Source organism: Pan paniscus, chromosome 20 (assembly GCF_029289425.2).
Source record: "Pan paniscus chromosome 20, NHGRI_mPanPan1-v2.0_pri, whole genome shotgun sequence".
Taxonomy (NCBI): Eukaryota; Metazoa; Chordata; class Mammalia; order Primates; family Hominidae; genus Pan; species Pan paniscus.
This window is the reverse complement of record NC_073269.2, coordinates 7580602-7605828: the sequence shown is the minus strand read 5'-3', so window position 1 is coordinate 7605828 and position 25227 is coordinate 7580602. Positions and strand designations below refer to the sequence as shown.

Genomic DNA, 25227 nt, shown 5'->3' with positions numbered 1-25227 from the left:
GCCTGGCCCACGACAGGCTGGAGCCTCACTCCAGCAGAGGGCAAGTCAGTGACGTACTCTCCACACAGCCCTGCCCCTACTGTCACCCCCTGGAGGAACATGAACCCCCAACAGTTGTCACAATCCAATTCTCACAGCCCCCAGACCAAACACTGGTGGCGATCATTCAATATGGCTTTATTTTCTCATCGGCCGGCTGCATCCCACACCAGCCTGAGCCCCAGACGGTCAGTCAGTGCATCCATCCTGACGACCTGTCCAGGAAGGAAGGAAGGAAGCTCCCTCCAAAATGCTGGCCCCGTGGCACCCAGACAGGAGCCTGCTGGCTAGCACGCAAGCACTCCCCAAATTCTCTCATGGTGACAAGGTGGCAGCTGCCTGGGTCCCAGAGTCTCAGCACAAGTGCCCAGAGGCCAGTGGTGATGGGCCCTTGGGCAAGTCTCTGGAGGAGGCAGGCAACCCGCAGGGCAGACGGGAGAAGAGGGTCCCCTGCCAACCTGGAGGAAAGAGGGGTGGTTGTCCCCTCACCCCTCCAGGCTGCAGGTTCTGGAGGGCAGAGGTGCTGGCCGAAGAACTGGTGGCCAAAGTGAGACCCCCTGGTCCTATCTGGACAGAACCCCAGGCTCCCATGAGCCGGCCCAGGTCCCTCGGACGGCAAACACCTCCCTGGGCCACGGAAGGGAGACGGCTGCGGGTGCCAGGCCAGGACTTGCCCAGCTCAAGTCCCTTCCCCACCAAGCCTGCTCGGCACGCACTGGGTAGGTTATATTGCTAAAGAACGGACACACGGGGGTCTCCCTGAGCTCAACACGGGCCTCCTCCTCTCCCACACACACACGGCGCCTGGTCTGCGGGGTGGAGGGTTCTGTCCGAGGCTTCCCGAGGGCCCGGACCTTCCTCTCCGGGTTCCAGGAAGGGTGGCCCCAGAGGCCATGCCCCAAGTCGTCTCCTTCCCAGCAAACGTTCTCACCTGACGCCCCCACCCCGAACACATTCTTTCTATAGATGAGGAAACTGAGGCCCAGGGCAGGGAGTGAGGGGAGGAGCCACGAGGCCTCCCCGGGCCACCTCCTGCCTCCCAGTACTCCACCCGCACCCAGTTCCCCAGGGAGGACCAACTGGCCGTGGCAAAGCCTGGATGGCCTAGGGGCCCGGTACCGAGCCCAGGAAACACCAGGCACTGCCTCAGGACTCAGGGCAGGGAGCTGGGCCAGGGCCAAGCAGGTGAGGGCCCTGGGAGCTGGGCTGGGGCCGCAGAGGCACAGGGGCCGGAGGGACGGGCTGGGAGAAGAGGAGTGCGGGGGAACGGGGGTTTGCAGTGGGTCGGGGGTCGGGGAGGCAGGGGCCCTGCCAGGCCCCCACGAAGCAAAGGCTGTCAACGATGACATCAGACCCTGCAGTCAGAGAAGGGGAAGGCTGGGTGGTGCAGCTCCCCGAGCCCACTGTCGGGGGGACGGGTCACTGAGACCACATGGGGAACAAAAGGCCCCAGGGGGGCTGGAATCCCAGAACCCCAGGGCTGGCACTGCCCTCCTCCAGGCAAGAGGGAGCAGAGATAAATAACCATGTCCACGCCACCATCGGGGAGCGGGAGGGGACGTCTGAGGACAGACGCGGAGCAGGGAGCAGGTCAGGCCTGCAGTCCAGGCCCCTTGCGGCAGGAGGCGGTGGGCGGAGGCTGCGCACGATCGGGCAGGGGGTCCCGGCGTCTCCTCTTTAATCGTGCATGTGTGCTTACACCAGACCGAGGGCGGCCGGCTCCCAGGACTGGGGGGCTCGTCCGCAAGTCCGTAGCCTGGCCCCGGGACGTCTCCCAAGCTCTCCTCCAAGGAAGGTCAAAGACAAGGAAAAAAAGAAACAATCCCCTCCAGTCTCGGAGAGCAACAGAAAAAAGCTCTCTAATTCAGTGTTTCGACCATCGCCGGGGAGGGAGAGGGCCCCTGTCCCTGCAGGGCCGCCCGGGGCGGGGCAGTGTCCACTCACTCGTGCTCAGCCCCAGGGACTGGGGAGCGGCGGGGGCTCCGGCTGTGGGGGTGGCTGTGTCACTGTGTCTTGGCCTTCACGAGCAGCCTCTGGACGGTCTTGTAGAGGAGGCTGAAGTGCTGGGGACACAGCAGGAGGGAGTGAGGATGTGGGCGGGGCCAGAGCCCCAGGTCATGTGACTCTAGGCTGAGCCAGGGGCCAGGATGCACTTGGAGACACCCAGCCCAGCTCCTCCCGGCGGACGGCCCCTGCCCCACCTGAGCCTGGGCACTGCTCACCTGGACAGCCACGTAGGCCATGCCAAGGTAGGCAGCAATGCCAACGGCCAGGAGCAGGTCAAAGATGGCTGGCTTGACTCTGTGGAGAAAGCAGGGTCCCTGAGGTCGAGGATGGTGCGGGGCAGTAACGTGGACCCCTAGACCCCCGTGGGCCGCGGTCCCCTCGGCTGTAACCCGTAGGGGGTGAAGGGCTCCAGGTCCCGCTGGCCACCACTCACCTGTACGCATTCATCACTTGCTTCAGCTGGTCGTAGAAGACAAACTCTGGGTCCCTGGGGAGAGAGCACTTTCTCAGGGGGCACCACTGCGCCCAGCTAATTCTTAAAAAAGGGTTTGTAGAGATGGAGACTGGGCACGATGGCTCACACCTGCAATGCCAGCACTTTGGGAGGCTGAGGCAGGCGGATCACTTGAAGTCAAGAGTTCAAGACCAACCTGGCCAACATGGTGAAACCCCATCTCTACTAAAAATTTAAAAAAATTAGCCGGGCATGGTGGCGGGTGCCTGTAATCCCAGCTACTCAGGAGACTGAGGTCCGAGAATCACTTGAAGCCGGGAGATGGAGGCTGTAGTGAGACAAGATCACACCACTGCACTCCAGCCTGGGTGACAGAGCGAGACTCCATCTCAAAGACAAATAAATAAAAACTTTAAAAAGTTTGTAGAGATGGGGTCTTGCTATGTTGCCCAGGTTGGTCTCCAACTCCTGGGTTCAAGCGATTCTTCCGTCCCGGCCTCCTAAGTAGCTGGGATTACAGGTGCCCACTGCCACATCTGCCTAATTTTTGTATTTTTAGTAGGGATGAGGTTTCACTATGTTGGCCAGTCTGGTCTTGAACTCCTGACCTCAAGTGATCCACCTGCCTCGGATTCCCAAAGTACTGGGATTGCAGGCATAGCCGCCGTGTCTGGCCCTCGTCCCACCATCTCTTTGTATTTGCTCCACCTGGCATCCCCCAGGGGTGAGGGGGTGGGAGATGCAGTAGGGGGAGGTCCCCCTCGGCCCCAGGCTGAACGGGGCCAGCGCGGAGCCCCAGCCTCACCGCTTGTCGGCCTTGACGTGGTGCTGCTTCACGTCCTTCAGGTAGCGGCTCAGGTGGTGCTCCAGCGTGCTGAGGAAGGTGCTGTCCTTGTCCACCAGCTGCGCGGCCCGGGGCTGGTTGGTGAGCCAGTCCATCACCGAGTCCAGCTGCTCCTGCTGGATCTGCTGTAGGGACGGTGGCGGTAGTCACGGCCTGGCCCCGCCCACCCACCCACCCACCGGCCTGGCCCCCTTACCATCTGCTCCGTGAACACTGGCATGTCTGGGGGTGTCCCCTGCGGAGAGAGGAGGGGATGGCCCTGAGTCCAGGCCCCTGCAGCGGGGCTGGGGCCAGGGGTGGGGCCGGGGCCGGGGGCAGGGCTGGGGCTGGGGCTGGCGGCACCGAGGGCTCAGGGCTCACCTTCTCCGTCAGGTTGTAGATGACTCGAGTCAGGGCCTCTGCGATGATCCTCGTGTTACGGGTCAGGGTCTTAGAATCCACCCGGGACCTTCACGATTCAAAAACAATGTTTTAAAATGTGGACTTTGGGCCAGGCAAGGTAGCTCTCACACTTGTAATCCCAGCACTCCAGCCTAGGAGACCGTGAGACTCTGTCTTTAAAAAAAAAAAAAAAAATTAAACTTAGCTTTAACTACTTGGCTGACATGTAGATGCAGATTCACTGGGGGCCCCACACCTCCAGGCCCCTCGCCCTGACCCGTCCCTGTGCGCAGGTGAGGCTACGCCCTGAGGCCTTGGTTCCTTCTGACTCGGTTTTCTGCTCTTCCAGAATTTAAACTGGACTATTCCGTCCTGGTGGAAGAATCCATTCTGGAACCCTCCGCAAATCCCAGGTGGCCCTCCTGGGCTGACCCCTGGTGGTCTTGAGAGAGTTCAGCACAGCTGGGACAGCCGTGCACCCACCCTCATTTCCTGGCAATCTTTCCTGGCTGGTGGGCGACCGCCACCTCCATCCTTTCCAGGACTGCGATTACCCAGGGATGTGCCCCTCCCTCCCGCCACTGGCTTCTGCAGGCCTCCGATGGCTGAGCTCAAACCACTCCTGAGGGCCCAGTGACCGCAGAGCAGAGTGGATGAACTGGAAGGATCTATGCCAGGACTGTGGGCGCTGGGGGAGGAGACGGCGCCCACCTGCTGGTGCCAGGACTGGCCGGGAGTGTGCCTGGGGTGGCCAGACTGTTCCAGGCTCCGCAAAGCCTGCCCAGGGGCTCACATGATGGCAGAGAGACGGGCAGGACACAGGGTCAGAGGACACAGGAAGCCAGAGACACAGTGCCCAGAGGGAGGTGGGGTGAGGAAGGGCCGGGGTGTGGTGGGGGGCCAGGCTCCCAAAGACGGTGGCCGGGGCCAGACAGGACTTTCGGGCTGTGGCAGGGCCCTGAAGAGGCCCAGAGGCAGGAGCTGCTTGCTCCTAACTCAACAGGTGACGGGGTCTGGGGGTCCTATATGTGGCCACGACCACAGGCTGCTGGCCTCACCCCCCCTAGCCCCAGTAAGGAAGAGCTTGCGAACGGCCTGACCGTGCAGCCGGCCTTGGCCACGCACCAGCCCCTTCCTGGCAGCCTGTGTGTGGGGGCCGCTCCCTCCAGGCTCTCATGGCCTCTGCAGTTGCGACCGGTGGCTCAGCCCCCAGGAAAGCCCTAGGAGGGGCCGGGCAGGCGCTGCCGCGCTCACCGCACGTCCATGATGCTGCTGCGCTGGCCGTCACGGTGGCTCTCCAGGTGGGACAGCGTGAAGGCGGGCAGTCGGCGGATGGCGAAGCGCTCGTGCTCCCAGGCCAGCACGTCCTCCGCCAGGTTGATCCGCTTGTGCACCATGGAGAACCGTACCTCGGGGAACTGGTGCGCGGCCACCTGCAGCCGGAGGCGCCATTAGCAGAGGGCAGGCGAGGATGGCGGCCACTCCAGCCCATTCCCCAAATGCTCCAGGGGCCTCTCAGAACCCCCGAGGGTGCAAAATGAGGAGAAATCCACCTGCCCCCGGGGTCCCCCTAAGGCCTGCTGGAGCCCCGGCGGGCAGTGAGTGGTGGGTAAGGAGGGACAAGGGGACACCCTGGGACAGGACACCCCAGCCCGGCCCTGACACAGTGTGTCCCTCAGAGCCCCGGGGTTGGACAGCAAGGACACCCCAGCCCGACCCCGACACAGTGTGGCCCTCAGAGCCTGAGGGGTGGACAGCAAGGACACCCTGGGACAGGATGCCCCAACCCGGCCCCGATGTGTGTGCTCCGCAGAGCCCCGGACCCGTCCGTGAAAGGGACACCCACCGTCTCCAGCTCTCGCAGGAAGGCGTGCTGCAGGGTGCCCTCCCGGGGCGGCTTGGACACGTGCAGGTGCAGGCTGCTGCCCCGGCCCACGGTGTCCAGGCACAGCACGAAGGCCACATTGTCCTGAAGCAGGCTGGAGTCTGCAGGACACCGAGAGCTGGCGGGGTGGGTGGGGACCAGGAAGTGGCCCCCGGCCCTCCCTCTGTGCCTCCTGGCTGCCCCCATGGCAACCCCTGGGCCTCCGTGCCTCCCCACGGCACCACCACCGCGGCACCCCTACCCCCACCCGGGGCCGCTCACCTGTGTGGTCCAGGTTGTCTTCCAGCCAGCGCTTGGTTCCCTGGTAGTTAAACTTGCCTCCTCCAGACGCAAAGAACAGGAGATTGTACCTGGGAGGGAAGACCCAGTGTTAGCTTTGACGGGCAAGCGCCTGGGGTGGAGGAGGACCAGGCCAGGTCAAAGGTCCCCCAGGAAGGGTATGAAGGTCTCCCCAAAGCAGGAAATCCTGACCAGCCCCTTAGGGCGGGGCATGAACCCTCGGCCCTGTGGACACTGGGGCTGGATGGTTCTCTGAGGTGCGGCTGTCCTGGGCACTTCAGGGTGCTGAGTGGCATCCCTGGCCTCACTCACCCCATACCGGGAGCTTCCCCCAATGACAACTGCAATATCACTCAGTGTCTCCAGGCAGCAGTGCCACCCCACGTTAGACCCCAGCTCTAGAGGCTTCTCTGAGCCCAGGAGGAACCGGGGTGACCGACCAGGCAACAGACACCAGGAGATCAAAAAAATAAAGTCTATTCACTTAAAGAAGAAGAATTCTTTTTTTTTAATTTTGGGACGGAGTTTTGCTCTTTCTGCCCACGCTGGAGTGCAATGGTGCAGTCTCGGCTCACTGCAACCTCTGCCTCCCGGGTTCAAGCAATTATCCTGCCTGAGCCTCCCAAGTAGCTGGGATTACAGGCATGCAGCACCACACCTGGCTAATTTTGTATTTTTAGTAGAGACAGGGTTTCAACACGTTAGGCTGGTCTCGAACTCCTGACAGGTGGTCCACCCGCCTCAGGCTTCCAAAGTGCTGGGATTATAGGCATAAGCCACCCAGGCAGGCCAAAAATTCTAATGGAACACAGCCTTGGCTATTAGAAGGGACACCAGGGTCAGAGAAGAAAACTGCTCAGCACGCCCCCTACCCCCATCTTCCCACATCTGCCCTGGACTCTCTCCAACCCAGTTTCCCTCTGCCCCAGAAACCCAACCTCTCCCAAGCTGCCAAGAAGCCCCCAGGCCTGGCAGAAACCAGCCCCGTTCACACGTTTTTGACAGCATGAGCTTCTCAAAAGGCATCAGTCGGGGGCTGGGGGAAGAGGTTCTGCAGCTTAAAAAAAAAAACAAGTTTTGGCTGGACACGGTGGCTCACACCTGTAATCCTAGTGCTTTAGGAGGCTGAGGCAGGAGGATCGCTTGAGGCCAGGAGTTCGAGTCCAAGTTCCTGCCTGAACCCGGACATGACTCCCGGCGCCTTGTGACTGTGAGAAGGCTGAGAAACGTCTCAGCCACAGTGGCCCTGGCCTCTCTGAACTGCTGACACAATGACTGCAGCAGTACCGTCTCGGGAGCAGGTGACTGGGCCGGGGTCTCACCCGGAGGTGATTCTACCCACCCCGCACAGGAGACACAGTCATGTCTGGAGACATCTGTGGTTGCTACGTCTGGGGGTGCTCCTGGGATGGAGTAGGTGGCACCCAGGACACAGTCATGCGCAAAAGACGTCCACAGGGCCACGGGGACGAAGCCTGCATTCATTATCTGGGGAAAAATCAAGTCTGCCCCCTGCTCACACCAGATACCAGGATAAACTCCCGACGGGGTAGACGGGATAAACCAGGGGGACCCCAGCTCCTGGGATTCACCTCCTCTCTCCCTTCCTACTCAGGGTGTGGATTTCAACGTGTGCAGCCTCCTGGGACCTCAGCGGGGCAGAGGATCATGGGACACAGTCTCTCCGGGGCCCGTGGAATCCCCTAACCCAGGGGGGTCTCAACCAGGGGTGCTTCTGCCCCCAGCGGACAGTGGGTGATGTCGGAGGGCACCTGTGGCTGTCATGACTATGGGGTGTTCCTGGCATGGAGTGGGTGGGGCAGGGATGCTGCTCAGCGCCCTGCAGTGCCCAGGATGGCCCCCACCCCCAGCGAAAAATCAGGCCCCGACCACACAGGGCTGAGGGGATCCCCTAGTTTCAGGGCCCTTAGCCGGGCGTCTCTAACACTTGCAGCTGACAGCATTCCCAGCAGGTTCCTGGGGTGAGCAGCAGCTGGGCCCCGTGGGACTCCAAGAAACAGAGCCTGCGAGGGCTCAGCTTAGCCCTCGATAAATAAGGCGCCCCAATTCCTGGGCTCAGGCCCACTTTGGGGCCAGGAGGCTCCAGAGAAACATCTGCAGAGGCGCCTGGTGGGCAGCGCTGTCCGGCAGTGTGGCCCCCGCACCCCCATCCCCCTGCCCACCCCGGCACTCACGCGGCGTGCGTGCGCTTGTAGGTGTAGAGCCGGGAGAAGAGGCGTGCCAGCTCCAGCAGCACGGAGACGCCGCTCCCGTTGGAGTCCGCGCCCAGCGACAGCCACTACAGGGACGGGAGAGGCAAGGCCACGGTCACCCCCGCCCGGCTCCCGCACCCCATGACCTCCGCCCACAGCAGCCACAGTCATCTCTCCGTCACCCCCACCCTACTCCCGTAGCCCCATGACCTCTGCCCACAGCAGCCATGGTCATCTCTGTGCTGTCCCCCAGCCCCTCTGCCACGTCCAGTGGGCAGCTGTGATCGCTCCCCTCCTGTATTCAATCCCCGACTGATGGCCTGGGGTCTGCGGGGCCCCGCCAAGCCCAGGACTCTCCTCGTCCACCTCGGCTCGGCCCGCGCCCGGGAGAAGCTACATGCAGAATTTGGAGCCCAGGGCCAGGCCAGATGCGCTCACAGAGGGCAGCATCTGTCCAGCCCTGGTCTTTGTGCGGGGTCCCCTCTGTGGGACCAACCCTTCTACCCTCGAGCCCCGGCCGTGGGGAGACCTGCACAGCCCGACCACATGCCCTTCCCGCCGTTGGATGCACCTTTGTGATCTAAAGCAGCATTCTCAATAAGGCCACACTGTTTCTTGGACATTGCAATGGCTTGGGACCGTCCCAAGGCCACAGCATATAAAGGGGACCTCGGTGGCACTGAATTCAGGGGGACAATAAACACCCTCCTCAGTGAGAGAAGCCAGATCCAAAAGACTTTGTCCACAGTGTAGGATTTGTTCCTAGGACCCGTCCAACAGGCCAGTCCAGGGGCACTGGGACGGATGCGCACATGCCGGGGTTCCGGGGCTGGGGAGGGGACCAGGAGTGACAGCTGATGGGGCGGGGCTGCTTTTTGGGGTGATGGAATGTTCTGGAATTAGAGGTGGAGACCGTACAACTTTGGATGTACTAAAACCCACTCGTACGCTCTAAAATGGTGAACTTTATGTTCTATCATTATCTCAAAAAATAAATTTGGCTGCGCTCGGTGGCTCACGCCTGTAATCCCAGCACTTTGGGAGGCCGAGGTGGGCAGATTACAAGGTCTGGAGTTCGAGACCATCCTGGCCAACATGGTGAAACCCTATCTCTACTAAAAATACAAAAAATGAGCCAGGTGTGGTGGCACGCGCCTGTAGTCCCAGCTACTCCGGAGGTTGAGGCAGGAAAATCGCTTGAACCCGGGAGGCGAAGGTTGCAGTGAGCCCAGATCTCGCCACTACACTCCAGCCTGGTGACAGAGCGAGACTCCGTCTCAAAAAAAAAAAAAACATAAATAAATAAAATAAATTTAAAACAAAAAAAGCTTCATAGGGGACAATGAGGACAGAGAAAGGCAGCGGGCGCGGTGGCTCATGCCTGTAATCCCAGCAGGTTAGGAGGCCGAGGCGGGTGGATCGCCTGAGGTCAGGAGTTCAAGAGGCATTGCTCTGAGCAGCTTGAGTTTGTGTGGGCCCAGCGGGACCAGGCATTCTCAAGGCTGCGGGCCTGGCCCTCCAAGGGGTCGGGCACTCAGCCAGGCAGCAGATCCGCCCGGACCCTCCGCACTCTGCCTGGTTCAGCTGATTTGTGTTCAAAGGAGGCAGGGCCGGGCGCGGTGGCTCAGGCCTGTAATCCGAGCACTTTGGGAGGCCGAGGTGGGCGAATCATGAGGTCAGGAGATCGAGACCATCCTGGCTAACGTGGTGAAACCCCGTCTCTACTAAAAATAAAAAAAATTAGCCAGGTGTGGTGGCGGGTGCCTGTGGTCCCAGCTACTCGGGAGACTGAGGCAGGAGACTCGCTTAAACCCAGGAGGCAGAGGTTGCAGTGAGCCGAGATTGCACCACTGCACTCCAGCCTGGGGGACAGAGCAAGACTCTGTCTCAATTAAAAAAAAAAAAAAAAAAAAAAAAAAAAGGAGGAGGCAGGGTGCTGGTTGACACCGTGGTGCATGCCCCCCACCCCACTCCCGCTCAACCCACGCTGAGCAGAACCAAGCTTGTGCCGCAGGCCTGAGACCAGGAACCTGCAGCAGGGCCCCTGACCCTCGCTGACAGGACAGGCTCTGGGTCCAAAGCTGTTCCTGCAAACACCATGGTTTACGCACGGGCCCTGCTTCCCTCCGGAGTCTGGAATCCCGGCAAGGGCCAGGCAGCAGGGGCTGCAGAAGCAGCCCCCATAGGAACCGGGCGCTGGGTCTCTGGAAGCCTCGCTGGTGACAGTGCTTTGGGCTGTCGTCCCAGCTCACTGCTGACGATGAGGCGTGTTCCACGTGACACACGGGGAGAGGGCCTGGAAGCCAGGACTGGCCTCCCCAACTCACCGCATGCGCCTTTCCCTTCGCGGACTCTGCTACGTGCTCCATGACCTCTCGCTGGGACAAACCACAGCCTCGAGGAGGCCTCGTGTGGAGCCACGGCACCCAGCGCTGGCCCGGGGAACCCTGACTCAGACTCCCTGGGCTCAGCCTCTGACACAGACACCGCCGTGCCCTGGGACCTGGGACCCCGGGGCAAGAGCCGGGCCTGTTTCAGCCCCACGACACCCAGCTTGAGGCCCTCGCGGGGACCAGGATGATGGGCAGAGGCCGTCACGGGGAGAGCCACTGACCCTGGCCGCCATCCCCTACAGGCGCTTTGCCTTGGCACTGGACTGGAGCCAGAATCCAAGCCCTGTGGGGTGGGGGGAATGGGGACACACATACGTACGGGGGCCACTCCAAAGGCGTCGTAGTGGGCCACAATGACGATGGTGGGAAGGTCCTCTCCGCCCAGCCCCGTCAGCCGCCCCTGTGGAAAGAGAGCAGGGGAATGGCCTGGCTGTTCCCGGGGCAGGTGACCCGTGTGTGGGGCTTGGAGACCCCCTCTCCTCTGGGCCACGTGTGGCCCGTCCACTGGGTGCCAGCATCGGCCTCAGCACTGAGAACCACAGGAGGTGCCAGCCTCTGACTCTGGGAGCCCCAGGGAGCTCCTCCAGGGAGGAGGTGGAGCCGGGAACAGGGACCCACTCCTGCTCTGGCCCTCAGGTTGAAATCTTTAAAAATCGGGGAGAGCAGGAGGATAAGTTTTTTTTTTGTTTGTGTCTTTTTTTTGTTTGTTTGAGACGGAATCTCACTCTGTCGCCCAGGCTGGAGTACAGTGGTACGATCTCGGCTCATTGCAGCCTCCGCCTCCCGGGTTCATGCCATTCTCCTGCCTCAGCCTCCAGAGTAGTTGGGACTACAGGCACCCGCCACCACACCCGGCTAATTTTTTGTACTTTTTAGTAGAGATGGGGTTTCATCATGTTAGCCAGGATGGTCTCGATCTCCTGACCTCATGATCTGCCCACCTCGGCCTCCCAAAGTGCTGGGATTACAGGTGTGAGCCACCGCGCCCGGCCAGGAGGGTAAGTTTTTATAGGAACGGGGCTGAGCCCCTCAGGAGGATAACTGTAGGAATGGGGCTGAGCCCCTCAGGAGGATAACTGTTTGTGGGAACGGGGCTGAGCCCCTCAGCCAGGCATTCGGGTTCCTTCAGGGTCTGTATGCACCCCTCCCTGCCTCTTACCCCACCAAAGTCGGATTCCGCTCTAGCCCGGGGGCCAGCAGACTTTCATAAAGGGCCAGAGGGGGTATTTTCAGCCTTGGGGACCAGATGGTGTCTGTTACGACTAAGAAACTGCCATGGACGGTTTACACATGCATCGGCATGGCTGTGTGCCATAAAACTTTATTTACACAGCCCGGCACGGTGGCTCACGCCTGTAATCCCAGCAATTTGGGAGGCCAGGGCGGGCAGATCACCTGAGGTCAGGAGTTCCAGACCAGCCTGGCCAGCATGGTGAAACCCCGTCTCTACCAAAAATACAAAAATTAGCTGGCTGTGGTGGCGGGCACCTGTAATCCCAGCTACTTAGGAGGCTGAGGCAGGAGAATCGCTTGAACCTAGGAGGCGGAGGTTGCAGTGAGCTGAGATCGCACCATTGCACTCCAGCCTAGGCAACAGGAGCGAAACTCCATCTCAAAAAAAAAAAAAAAAAAAAAAGAATTACAAAAGATTAGCTGGGCGTGGTGGCACATGACAGTAATCCCAGCTACTAGGGAGGCCGAGGCAAGACAATCGCTTGAACCTGGGAGGCGGAGGTTGCAGTTAGCAGGGATCGCGCCACTGCAGTCCAGCCTGGGTGACAGAGAGAGACTCTCTCTCAAAAAACAAAAACAAACAAGCAAAAACTTTATTTACAAAAGCAGGTAGAGGGCCGGCTGTGGCCTGGGGACTCCCCGTCTGGCTGTGGGAGTCTACTTGCTGTTTTTGCAACATGCTTTTCCACTTGGAGATCCTTCAACAGCTGAACTCAAAGCCCAGCTGCCAAGAGGGCTCTGCTCACAGGAGAAAGGGCACAGCCAGGGGAAAGGGAGTCGACACGGCCCCATGGGATCTGGAGCCCAGCGCCCGTGCCACTGTGGAGTGATGCAGGCCAGGCCACCGGGTCTCACTGCACACTAACTGGCGCTGGGCATAGGACGCGCCTCCCGGGCCCACAGTGCAATCCAACAGGAACAAACACAACAGCCGCCATCAACGACCCCCAGGGCTCCTCCGCCAAGGCCTGTCTATGGGGAGCCGGGGCCTCCAGGACACTTTCCCCACCCCGGCCTAAGCCGGTGCTTTTCCACTCGGGCCGCCCCCCAACAAGGCCTGGGTCCCTAAAACAGCAAGCACGTCTTGTTCAGGGCTCCCCCGACAGTGAGGCAACCCCTCATCTGTGTGGACTCATCTGTGCCCCTCACCGGCGCCGTCCCGCGGGGAAATGCTAGAGGAGTCGGTGCTTTCTCGGGTTTTAGGGCCCCTGCCAGTGCTGCAGCAGTAGCAACGCAGGCTTCACCCTCTGGATCTGCCCTGATGATCTGAGCGGCTACTTCCGCACCGGCAGCTCCCCACCCTCTCTTGACTCTGCTGATACCCCGGGGTGCTCGGAAGGGTCTGTGAGGACGCAGCGTCTGGGCTGACGGGTGAGGTTATGTGATGAGAGGGGGCTGGCGACGCTGCAGCCTGGAGGGGGCTTCCTGGGAGGGGCAGCTGGTGCAAAGGCCCTGGGGTGGGAGGCGGCGGCTTGGTGTATGGGGGCCCATGATGGAAGGAAGGAGATGGGCCGGGGGCTGGCAGGGGCCTGGGCACTCCACAGAGTGACTCCCCGGCCACATGAGGAGTTTGGGTTCCTGCAGCTGCCAGCGGAGCCACAGGAGGTTTTCAGCCAGGCAGGGGGGCGATCCGACTCCAGTTTCCCATCAGAGGCTCCCCTCTAGTATGGCTGAGCTGGGGAGCCAGGTGGATGGCAGGGACCCCTGGGGACGTGGGGCTGGCTCCGGGGCAGGCGGCACTCACCTCCACGCTGGCAATCAGCCAGTCACTCACGGCCTTGCTCTGTACCCCGCTGGTGACCATCTGGAAGCCGTTGGCAGTGGCCGTGCGCAGCAGTACTAGGGAGAGGGAGAGGGCGCGTCAGCCTCGGCCCAGCCAGGGCCCCAGCCAGGGGGCGTCCCCAGCACCGACACCCCAGGTTGGGGGCTCGGGCAGAGCCAACCAGCCGGGTGTGGGGACGGGACCAGCAGATTTCGACACCACATGATGCCCGTGCTCCCCCTAGGACAACCTTCTCTCGAAATTATTCACATCTCCTTTCTGGAACGTTCTGCTGGGGAATTTCTCCTTCATGCCATTCGGATCCTTTCCTCCCAGGCCCTCAACAACAGCTGTTCACTTAGGGACTTAGTGCCAGGGCCTGCCTGAAAATGCCTGTGAGTTCACACAACTTTGAGTCCGCACTTCTGTGCTTTAAAGCATTTTAAAAACACAACTTTTTTTTAAATTTGAGACACGGTCTCATGCTGTCACCCAGGCTGGAGTACAGTGACGCAATCATGGCTCACTGCAGCCTCTACCTCCCAGGATCAAGCGATCCTCCTGTCTCAGCCTCCCAAAGTGCTAAGATTACAGGCATGAGCCACTGTGCCTGGCCTAAAAATACAATCTTTTGAAATAAAATAAAAGATAATAAGAAAGAATAAAATAAAAATGAAAACACAATCGTCATAGGTATGTAAGATATGATCGGCCGGGCGCGGTGGCTCACACCTGGAATACCAGCACTTTGGGAGGCCGAGGCGGGCGAATCACGACGTCAGGAGATCGAGACCCTCCTGGCTAACACGGTGAAACCCCGTCTCTACTAAAAATACAAAAAATTAGCCGGGCGTGGTGGTGGGCACCTGTAGTCCCAGCTACTCTGGAGGCTGAGGCAGGAGAATGGCGTGAACCTGGGAGGTGGAGGTTGCAGTGAGCCGAGATTGTGCCACTGCACTCCAGTCTGGGTGACAGAACGAGACTCCGTCTCAAAAAAAAAAAAAAAAAAAAAAAAAGATATGATCACTGGGGGAAGCATGCTCCTGGGAACTCTCTGTAATTTTTTTTTTTTTTCAAGTCGGAGTATCATACTGTCACCCGGGCTGGAGTGCAATGGCACGATCTCAGCTCACTGCAACCTCTGCCTCCCAGGTTCAAGGGTTCAAGTGATCTTCCCACCTCAGCCTCCTGAGCAGCTGGGACTACAGGCATGCACCACCACACCTGGCTTTTTAAAATTTTCTGTAGAGACAAGGGTCTTGCTATATTGCCCAGGCTAATCTTGGACTCCAGGCCCTCAATCAATCCTCCTGCCTCAGCCTCCGTAAGTGCTGGGACAGCAGGCATGAGCCACCAGGCCTGGCCCTCAACATCATTTTTACCAGCTGTGTAATACTCCACCAAGTAGAAGATTCCTCCTTCAGGTTGCAGTGAGCTAAGATTGTGCCACTGCACTCCAGCCTGGGCAACAGAGTAAGACTTTGTCTCATAAAAGAAAAAAAAAAAAAAAAGAAGAAGACTCCTCTTTCCTTCTTCTCTAACAGGATACTTAGGTATTTGCAGAACTATACTTTTCTATTACCACAACAAAAATGGCCATTGTCAAGACTTTTAATCTAGACCAGGGATTGGGAACGTTTTCTGCAAAGGATCAGATAACACTTTCAGCTTTGCAGGCTGGATGGTCTCTGTCGCAGCCACGGCAACTCAGTTCTGCTGCTGGGAAAGCCACCGTGGACTGTGCATAAATGAATGTGGCCCACTGCCAATAAAACTTTATCAACAAAAACAGGTGGCCCCTGGCCGGTGTTAGCCAACTCTGCATCTAGAATTCCACTGATCTGGCTGTGTAGGATGAAACTTTTTTTTTTTGAGATGGACTTTTGCTCTTGTTGCCCAGGCTGGAGTGCAATGATGTGATCTCAGCTCACCACAGCCTCCGCCTTCCGGGTTCAAGTGATTCTCCTGCCTCAGCCTCCCAAGTTGCTGGAATTACAGGCGCCTGCCACCACACCCGGCTAACTTTTTCTATTTTTTTAGTAAAGACAGGCTTTCGCCAGGTTGGCCAGGCTGGTCTCGAACTCCTGACCTCAGGTGACCCACCCGCCTCAGCCTCCTTTACTATAGCTTGAAACCACAGCACCAAACTGTTTTTGTTGGGGCTGGGCCAGGACACACCTGCCTGTTCTCTGCGGCCCTGGGCTCTGGCCTCCCTTCTCAGCCCTGCTCCCCCAGTAGCTGACGACAGCCCCGGGCAGGCCCCTCAGCTGGCTTCTCCAGTTCCTCTTTCTCCTCACTCTCCACAGCGGCCACTCCCATCTTTCCCCACCACAGGTCCCACCACAGAGCTCCAGGTTCCTGCTCTGAGCTCGCTGCCAGGGCCCCCGTTCACGGGGCTGGAGGAAAGGTGTGTGCCCCTTCTCCGTAAGGACACCGCCGACGCACCCACACCGCCCACTCGAGATGTGATGCTGAGAATGTCCTCGGCAGGTAGAGAACTGAACAGATGCCCGTGTGTTTCATAAACCCCGAGCCCCTGAGGATGGGAAAGGCTCCTCCTGAGTCCGTGGTTCTGGTCTTTCGTGTGCACAGAGCCAGCAGCTGGGAGGGGGGACAGGCGGCTGCAAAAATGCAGAGTCCCAGGTCCCAGCCCGGAGGTGGTGATGTAGCAGGTCCATACAGGGCCCAGGAACCCCCACTGTTAACCCCGGCGAAGGGATGCCACACGCTGAGGGCAGAAACAGCCCAGGGTGACCGCAGCCCTTGGGACGGGGACGCCTCCCCACGCCCACGGCCCCCATCCCTGCAGCGCAGAGCCCACCTTCAGCAGCAGAGGCGGAGCCCTGGGAGGCGGAGGCGGCCTGGGTCTGCTCGTAGATGGACAGCAGGGCCTCGTCCTCCACGGCAAAGTACACGGGGACGATGGTCTCCATGGCCAGCATCTCCGGCTCGATCTCCATGAATTGCTGTGGAGCAGACACACACTTAGGGGGCTGCTGGCCTGGTGGGGGTGCCAAGGTAGCAGGGGGCCCAGTGACTGTCCCTGGTGGGGGTAGCAGGGGGCCCAGTGACTGTCCCTGGAGGGGGTAGCAGGGGGCCCAGTGACTGTCCCTGGAGGGCAGGCAGGCCCTCAGAGGGCGGCATGAACCATGGGGCACTCACAGAAAATCAGGGCTTCCCCCAACCCACCCACCCCTTCTCATCTGCAAAAGTATCTTCACCCAGGGCGTCTGCTGGATTCTACCAGGTCTTGTTCACTCAAGGCAGGGTCTCCTGCGCAGCCCTGTGGACCCTGGGGCCACATCACTGTCTGGGGTGGGGCCGTCCTGGGCACTGCAGGGTGCTGAGCAGCATCCCTGGCCTCCATCCACTCCACAGCAGGAGCGGCCCTCCCTGAACACCTCCGGTCATCACCCAGCGTCCTCTGAAGACAGAATCGCCCCTTGGAGATCAATGGAGCAGGGGAACAGTCCATCCTACTTTCCAAAGGGCTCAGAGAGGCGAAGTGACCCGCCTAGGGTCACACAGTTGCCTCCAACTCCCGCCGCAGCTCTGGACCTGAGCCGGGCGGGGCAGGGCAGACGCTCACCCGGACGACGTCCTGGGGCACGGCGGCCATGGCCCTGGGCAGGATGATGACCACGGCGCCCGCCGACTGCCGCAGGGCCTTCTGGTACTGCTCGTAGGAGAAGTCCAGTAGCCGCATGAGCACGCAGCGGCGGCTCAGCACCTCTGCCGCCATCGTGCGCGCCTCCGTGTTCAGCACTGCGTTCCGTGTGCCTGTGGGCACAGGGGCGGGGTCGTGAGCCTCGGCGGGTGGCCAGGCCGACGGGAGGGGACAGATCCAGGCCAGGGACCCACTCAGCAGCCCCAGCCCCAGCCCACAACCTGGAAGACCACCGATTCGAGAAGCTCCCAGGGTCCCCCCAGCCTGCCCCCCACACACCGGGTCACAGGGGCCATGAACGCGTGCCGGGCCCATGCCCACAGGCTCAGTGCCACGTTAACCCTGGGTCTCAGACCTCCTGAGAATCTTTGTTTTTTGGTTTTGTTTTTGAGACAGGGTCTCACTCTGTTGCCCAGGCCGGAGTGCAGCAGCACAATCTCGGCTCACTGCAGCCTCCATCTCCCAGGTTCAATCGATTCTCCTGCCTCAGCCTCCCGAGTAGCTGGGATTACCGGCACCCACCACCACGCCCGGCTAATTTTTGTATTTTTAGTAGAGACGGGCTTTTGCCTGTTGGCCAGGCTGGTCTCAAACTCCTGACCTCAGGTGATGCTCGCACCTTGGCCTCCCAAAGTTCAGGGATTTCAGGCGTGAGCCACCGTGCCCGGCCCCTTTCTAATGAGAGCAGAGCCCCTTCTCCTGGGAGAAACCCACACTTCCCACCCCACACCGAAGTCTACACAGGATCCTAGACCAGGGCTCGGCAAACCTCTTCTGCAACAGGCCAGAGAGTGAGTATTTCCGGTCTGTGTCTCGACCACTCAGCTCTGAAACTGCAGGCAGGGTAAGTGCAGCCATATACAACAGGTAAGCCAACAAGTGGGACTGTGTGCCAACAAAACTCTTAAATAGGCCAAGGGCAGGCTGGATTCAACTCCTGTTACAGGGGGTCCCAGCTGGGGACCGCTCCCCTGAAGCCTGTTCATGGGCCCCAGGTTAAACCCCCGTGTTGAGCCACGAGACCAGCATGGAGCGACCCTTGGGCTCGCCTGCTCTAGGACCACCCTACCGCGCCTTGGACATGTAAGCTTTCTAGAAATCCAGGGGCTGGGGCGGCAGGAGGCTCAGCAGCTTGGGCTATGGTGTCTCTGGGGCGAGGCGGGGTCTTCCCCGGAAGGCCAGGGCCGTCGCTGAGAGCCTGGGGCTGTCGCTCCATCACGGGCTTATTCACTTCTGCGGTGGCGCTCCCCACGGTCACCGCTCTGGAAACTCGCCAGGGCTTCTGGTTTCGCCGCTGCCTTTTGCTTCCTGGGACTGCTCTTCCCTCCTCTCTCAGCATAACATCCTCCATCCAACAAGACGCAGCTCAGGGGTCCCTGCTCCGTGCACCTGAGCTGCACACGCACCCCCCACTTGCTGCCACTTCACCCCTGCAAGTCTCAGCACCGCGACGATCTGCCTGCTGCCCGCCACGCACCGCGACGATCTGCCTGCTGCCCGCCACGCACCGCGACGATCTGCCTGCTGCCCGCCACGCACCGCGACGATCTGCCTGCTGCCCGCCACGCACCGCGACGATCTCCCTGCTGCCCGCCACGCACCGCGACGATCTCCCTGCTGCCCGCCACGCACCGCGACGATCTCCCTGCTGCCCGCCACGCACCGCGACGATCTCCCAGCTGCCCGCCACGCACCGCGACGATCTCCCTGCTGCCCGCCACGCACCGCGACGATCTCCCTGCTGCCCGCCACGCACCGCGACGATCTCCCTGCTGCCCGCCACGCACCGCGACGATCTCCCTGCTGCCCGCCACGCACCGCGACGGCCACCTGAGTCGCCCTGGAAAGACCCTGGAGAGCGCCGGCCCCTCTAAAAGGGCCACCCGCGTTCAGCTGGGGACCCGGACCTCAGTGGACCACACCAGAAGCTGGAAATCCCAATTCTTACGTCACATCACCCAAATGTTAAAAGACAAGCAATGCTCTAAAACATCTCAGCGCTGCACAAGCCAACAGGATGCCACACAAAGCACGCAAGCAGACCTGATGCAGGGGGGCCGGGGGCCGACCTGACGCAGGGGGGCCGGGGGCGGGCCCCGGGGCCTCCCGTGTGAGACCCGTGCAGGAAGCACTGAAAATCACGATGCCCAGGACCGACTCCAGCGTCCCCGTGGGAGCCAGCCTCGCTCTGAAGGTGGATGCTGGGTGCTGGGGACCCTCATTCTCTCATCTCCCCACAGACGCAGCTCTTCCCGGGGCCTGCGCTGAGCCTCGGGCTTGGGGCCAGGGGCGTACATGAGTCCCCAGCTGTGTCCAGCAATGTGCTGTCTGGGAAGCGGCGGGAGGGAAGCAGCCTGCTCCAACGGGGTGTCTGATGGGCTGAGCTGGGTGCATGGGGTGGACAGGCGGGACACAGAAGGGACACAGGTCTCAGGTGGGAATGGGCGGGGTCTCGGGTGCAGCATAAGGAGGTGGGCACAGAGAACCAGCTCTGAGGCCTGGGATGGAGGAGCCACAGGGGGCCACGCACCCCAGGCCCAGCAGCCTCACCCCTGTTCCCCTCTACAGAGCCTGACGTCACCAGGCCTGCTGGGGGCCTTTCCTCTTCCCTTGGGAGGCCCCTCAGGGACGTGGCAGCAAAGACCTCGAGGGAGTCCTTGGGGCTCCTGCAGTGCTGGGAGCACCCCTCCCCTGCACCCCACCTGTCCCCACATGCCCTGGCCTCCCAGGGGTGACTCAAATGTCACCCCTTTGGGGCCGGGAGATGAGGACCACTGGCAGGCACCCCCGTTCTCCGGGCCTCGAGCTCCTGCAGGTGGGATAGGGAGTGAGCGAGGAGGGAGAAGGGAAGGAGCAGCAGCAAGTCAGAGGAACGGAGGTGGACACCAGCACCCAGAGCTCCCTGAAGGCCACAGCCTCCCATTCCGAAGCCCCGCCCATCGGAGCCCCGCCTCGCGTCAGCACCAGCCAAGGCCACGCTGCCCTCTGGATCCCAGCCCCCGCTCGCTTGGGACCCAATGGCAAGGGCTCTCTGTGGCCAAGGCCCATCTCCCCAGGAGCACAGATGGCCTTGGGTGGCCCCAGCCTCCCTCAAGGGCCAGGGTCGGGCCGGGTGGCCACAAGTTAGTGTGGACACGGCCCTCTGCGGAGGCGAAACCAGCACCAACTCCCTCAGACCCGCGTCTGAATGGTCTGAGGCCACTTGTGGTGGACGCCATGGAGGGTACCGGGCATCCTGAGAGAAGTCACCAGTTGGCGTGACAGGACTGGACCTAAACAGTGGCCTGGGCACCTGTCTATCTATCGGGGGCCAGACGGCCAACCTTTCCCCTCTCGGGCCATAGGGCTCTGGCACAATCACTGGGCTCAGCTGTTTCTGCGTGGAAGCAGCCAGCGACAAGATGCCAGTGGATGGGCATGACCGCGTGCCGATAAAACTTTATTAACAACAGGCAGAGAGCCAGACGTGACCTACAGGCTGCAGTCAGCTGTATCCCAGATGAAGGAGTTTTGGCAAGTCTGATGGACTTGACAGGTCCTGGGAGCTGGGCGCTCCAAGGGGTGCTAAGGTTCCCACCTCACATGGACCATAAGCTCAATGAGCCCCACCTGCTGTGAACGGCCACCAAGCTGAGAAAGCCTTCACCCGGCAGGGCCAGAGTCCACTCCCAGGAGAGGGGTGCTGTGCACCTGGCCAGTGAGACCCAGATCACACCCAAACACAAAGGGCACCGCCCCGCCCTGTGCCTCCCAACAGCAGCAGGAAGGAAGTTGGGAAAGGACTCCCCAGCGAGTAAGGGTTGCAGCTCCTCCGGGTAGTGGGCCTGGGGGTGAAAGCACACCGGGAAGATGGTGGTGGAGGGTGGCCTCAAACGCAGCACGCTGGGACTTCTCAAGGGCCTGTCCTCGGCAGGGCTCTGGCCCAAACCACCCCTAGTCTCTCGGGGCGGCCAAAGTGACACAGAGGGGTGTGCTGGCTGGGCCTCGCCTACCCTGCGAGAGCTGGACTGTGCTTCCCAGGGCGCAGATGAGGAGCATGGAGGCTGAGGCAGGGCGGCTGCCCCATGGGCTCCTCCGCTCACCCCGGGAGCCCACGGACCAGCTGGGCGAATGCCACATACAGGGAAAGCTGGGCCCAGCTTCCTCACTAGGAGAAAGAAAAGCTGGGGTCCAGGGAGGAGGGTACAGGGGAGGAGGCCAGTGAAAAGAAGACTCAGAAGAAAACCCAGGATTGTGGGCAAGCGAGGAAAGAGAGAAAGGACTGCGGGGGAAAGGGAGGGAGGTGCCACCAAAAAGGGGCCGAGGGAATCGGGGAAGGAAAATGGGGTGAACGTCAGGAGGCTGCGGAGAACAAGAGGCCACACAAGGAAACTGGGAGGGACTCTAGGAGGCTGGAGAGGGCGTCCGTCTTGCCGGGGAACGGGGGGACACCTGCTCACTCAATAGACAACATGCATTCCCTGGGCAGGCTCGCGGGGAAAGAAAGGGGGCCCACATCCGCCCAGGGACAGTGTAGGGAGCCGCCAACATGCATTCCCTGGGTGGGTTCTTGGGGAGAGAAAGGGGGCCCACACCTGCCCAGGGACAGTGTAGCAGCCACCAGATCACACCTGCCGGGGGGGCTGGAGGGAGGCCGGGTGAGCTGAAGGACCAGGCAGGAGATGCCAAGAGTGTGAACAGGGTATCTCGAGCTCTAGAAGTGGGGTCTTTGGGGTGCAGACTGCCCTGGAAACCCCACGGAAGCCGCTATGAGAGCCGCAGGCATGTGTGGCTACTTGGGTTTATTACCCTTAAGCAGCACGAAAATCCTGCCCCCCGGTTGCACAGGCCACGTTTTGGGGGCTCGGCAGCCTCCTGTGGCTGCTGGCTCCTGTGCCAGGCAGCAAAGATGGAGGCGGTTCTACAGGATGGTGCCCGTCAGGACCCTTCCCCCGGGAAAATCCCAAGCAGCACGGAAAACGCGGTCACTGCATGAGGAGCCTCTGGCCTTCCACTCCCACCCTCCAGAGCCTGGGCCTTGGGTTTATACACCACCACTGTGGCCCCAGGGCGCTTCCCCTGGACACTGTGGACATTAGGGCCGGATCGTTCTCTGGGGTGGGGCCGTCCTGGGCACTACAGGGAATTGAGCGGCGTCCCTGGCCTCCACCCACTCCATGCCAGGAGCACCCGTGGTCGTGACAATCACAGATGTCCCCAGACATCACCCAGCGTCCCCTCGGTTGACAACAATGGCTCTAAATAAAAAAATCGTAACTCTGGGGCAAAATGGGACCTGAGGCCAAAGTCTGGTTCCATCTCCAGAAATGGGCTCCCCAAGGGCTGGCAGATGCTGGGGGTCCCCGGGCCTCAGGTTGAGCCTGAGATGTGACGAGAGGGACCAGTCCAAGAGAATCCGGGCTGGGAACTAAGGGGGCCGGGAGAACATGCGGACGGGACTCCTTCACAGGGAAGGCCAGGCCTTGACTTCCAGGGACCTGAGGGGCCAGGCTGAAAAGAAGAAAAACCAGGGACCAGAAGGTTCTGGAATGTCAGGGACAGCTATAGCCAGGCAAAGACAAGGGGATGTGGAATGGTCTAGACACTGGGGTCAGGGCCACGACGGGAGGGGGCGAGGCTGTTGAGTGGGAGACTTGCAGAATGCAAGGCCAAGGGGGTGCGAATTTGGAAAGGGAAGAGGAAATCCTGTAAAGATGGAACAAGTGGGGTTCTGGGAAGTGGGTGTGAGGAGGCTGAGCTGAGGGCGTGGGTATGCATCAAAGGCGGGACAGAAAAGGGGTCAAAGGGAACCCCAGGCGAGTGGACTGAACTGGGGATGTGGGAGGAGACCAGGGAAGCTGGGCTAGCAGATTCTGAAACATGACTCACGAACTGGGACCAGAGAGCGTCAGGGGTCTGGGGACAAATGGGCCCTAGACGTGGGGGCCGGTGACTAGAGCGAGAAAATTCAGGGGAGTTGAATTTGGGCACTGGACAAAATGCACTTGGCACCCAGGGCCGTGGGAGGGGGTGGGGAATGCTGGACCACCGCGTCGGGTGGCTCAGCCTGGCAGAAATCAGTGCAGGGACCTTTAACTCCAAACGCGGTCAGCAAAAGGCGAGAGGCCTGGGAACACGGTCGTGACCCAGTGGATCCAGAGACCAACCAGATGGTCTCCAGAACAGGACCCTGGGAGCTGGAGGTCAGGACGGGAGCGTCTGCTCAAGTGAGCCAGGACCAGGAAGCCTAAGGGGCGGAGGGGGCCCAGGAGGGAGAAACTCGGCAAGGCAGGCAGACGCCGGCCCAGCTGGGGACAGGAGAGAGGCGACTTAGGGCTCCAGGGGCGCGGGACGATTGGCCCGGCCATGGGTTCCGGGGCAGGGAGACCTAGGCAGGGGCCGGGGGCTGTGGGAGCGAGCGCGGGGGGTCCCTGGGCGCTAGGCAAGAAGAGCCGGGATTCCAGGGCGCCCGGGGGTCCAGGGCGGCAGGGCTCTGCCTCGCCTGGGGCCTGAGCATGGGTCGGGCAGCCCAGGCCGGAGCTAGGGATCGGCCTGGGGCTGGCCGGGCCGGAGTGGCGTGGCCGGGGAGCCCGGGGAGCCCCGAGGATGGGCGGGGACACGCACCGTAGGGCTGGCCCTGCAGGTCGTACTGCTGCATGCGGTACACGGTGAACTCGTGCGCGGCGTCGGCGGCGGGCAGCGGCGGCGCCACCAGCAGCAGCACAGCGGGCAGGAAGACGATGAAGCCGAGCGGCAGACAAGACGCCTTCAGCATGTTCTCCAGCACCTCGCCCGCTTCCTCCAGCATCCTGGCCGGCGGCGGGGCCGCGCGGGGCGGCAGCTGGGACGGGACGGCGGCGGCGGCGGCTCCCGCGGACTCACCTCGGCATGGGTAGCCGCCGGGGTCCTGCGGGCGCCGCGCGGGGCAGCCCGCACTCGCCCTGAGGTCCTGTGGGCACCGCCGCGAACCGCCCCGCCGGCCGCGCTGCCTGTCGGGAATTGTAGTCCCTCCGGCGCTCGCGGAGCCCTGTGGGAGTTGTAGGCCCACTCTGGAACTCCCGGAAGGTGCGGCAGGCTGTTCGGCTAATAGCGTTGAGGTTTCACATAAACTCCAAGTCATAAAATGCAATAAAATGCTTTAAAAAACTATTTCGCGATATCACTTTCTTAACCTTGTCTTTGGCGTTGGGGGAGCTGGGGTGAGGGGCGAAAGGTGGGGACAGGGCGTGACCTTGCGACCTCGAAGGAAGTTGGGGATAAAGAGAAAAGAAAGTGCCTGGTTGGCGCGCTAGGTCTTCTGGGAGTTGTAGTCCCGTCAAACACACAAAGGGTCACGGGAACTGTAGTCGTCCTGGCAGAAATTGCTGAGAAAAACAAAAATCACTTAAAACTCCCAAGGATGTAGATGTCAAACTCCACGAAGGCAAAAACTTTTGTCTGTTTTGTGCATATGATGTATCCCCGGCATCTAGCACAAGACCTGGCGCACGGCGGGTGGCCTATACCATTTTTGAATGAATGAATGAAAAATAGAAAGTCATGATAGTCAGTTCCTAAGGGAGGCCGCAGTGGGTTGTGGGACTTGTAGTCTGGAGCCTGCAGTTTGTGCAGGGGTCGGTGGCAGGTATTTATATTTATCTTTATTCATATTTGGGGCATACTTATACTAAAAAAGTATTTGTTGTTCATCAGAAATTTAAAGTTAAAACCCAGTGTCTCAGGGCTAGAGGTACCTAAGGAATGTCCCTTTGTACAGATGGGGAGACTGAGCCCCAGGGTGCAGCAGACAGTAGCCCTGGCTCTCAGCACGTTATCATCCCAGGCTCCGTACGGCTGCCTAAGGAGTCAGGGCTTCCTTTCTGTCCCAAGTGAGAAGTGGCACTGGTGCTGATTAAGAGCCTGGGCTCAAATCCCAACTCCTCCATTTCCCAGCTGTGTGGCTTTGGGCAAGTCGCTTCACCTCTCAGAGTCTCAGTTTCCTCAGATATAATGATAAAGAATCAAGCACTCTCCCTGCCAGCAGCATGTGAGAATTCTGTTTGTTTGTTTTTGAGATGTAGTCTCTGTCACCTAGGCTGGAGTGCAGTGGCT

The 25227-nt window shown here is 60.7% G+C and overlaps 1 protein-coding gene across 4 annotated transcripts; it reads right to left on the bottom strand.

Moving 5' to 3' along the window:
* Positions 1 to 156: 156 nt before the first annotated feature.
* Positions 157 to 24113, bottom strand: NCLN (nicalin). Of its 4 annotated transcripts, none has more exons than XM_063599766.1 (16): positions 23761 to 24073; positions 17080 to 17270; positions 16312 to 16456; positions 13473 to 13567; positions 10815 to 10895; positions 8085 to 8188; positions 5872 to 5960; positions 5572 to 5711; positions 4980 to 5158; positions 3705 to 3792; positions 3541 to 3579; positions 3306 to 3469; positions 2480 to 2533; positions 2262 to 2340; positions 1984 to 2102; positions 157 to 1823 (listed from the first exon to the last, which is right to left on the bottom strand). In XM_063599766.1, exons 1-15 carry the CDS (start codon positions 23942 to 23944, stop codon positions 2043 to 2045), a joined length of 1692 nt encoding a protein of 563 aa, XP_063455836.1. In that variant the 5' UTR covers positions 23945 to 24073; the 3' UTR covers positions 157 to 1823; positions 1984 to 2042. The 4 variants fall into 4 exon arrangements, with proteins under 4 accessions (XP_063455836.1, XP_063455837.1, XP_003819296.3 ...); XM_063599767.1 differs by having other exon boundaries at positions 3306 to 3466; XM_003819248.5 differs by having other exon boundaries at positions 157 to 2102; positions 23761 to 24113.
* Positions 24114 to 25227: the final 1114 nt, after the last annotated feature.

Excerpts from the sequence above, each read along its gene's own strand:
- NCLN (XM_003819248.5), bottom strand. The coding sequence starts at position 23,944 with ATGCTGGAGGAAGCGGGCGAGGTGCTGGAGAACATGCTGAAGGCGTCT. Across the intron at positions 8,189-10,814 it reads ACGCCTTTGGAGTGGCCCCC|TGGCTGTCGCTGGGCGCGGA; the intron begins GTACGTATGTGT and ends CCGTCCCTGTAG. Across the intron at positions 5,159-5,571 it reads TCCTGCGAGAGCTGGAGACG|GTGGCCGCGCACCAGTTCCC; the intron begins GTGGGTGTCCCT and ends CTCCGGCTGCAG.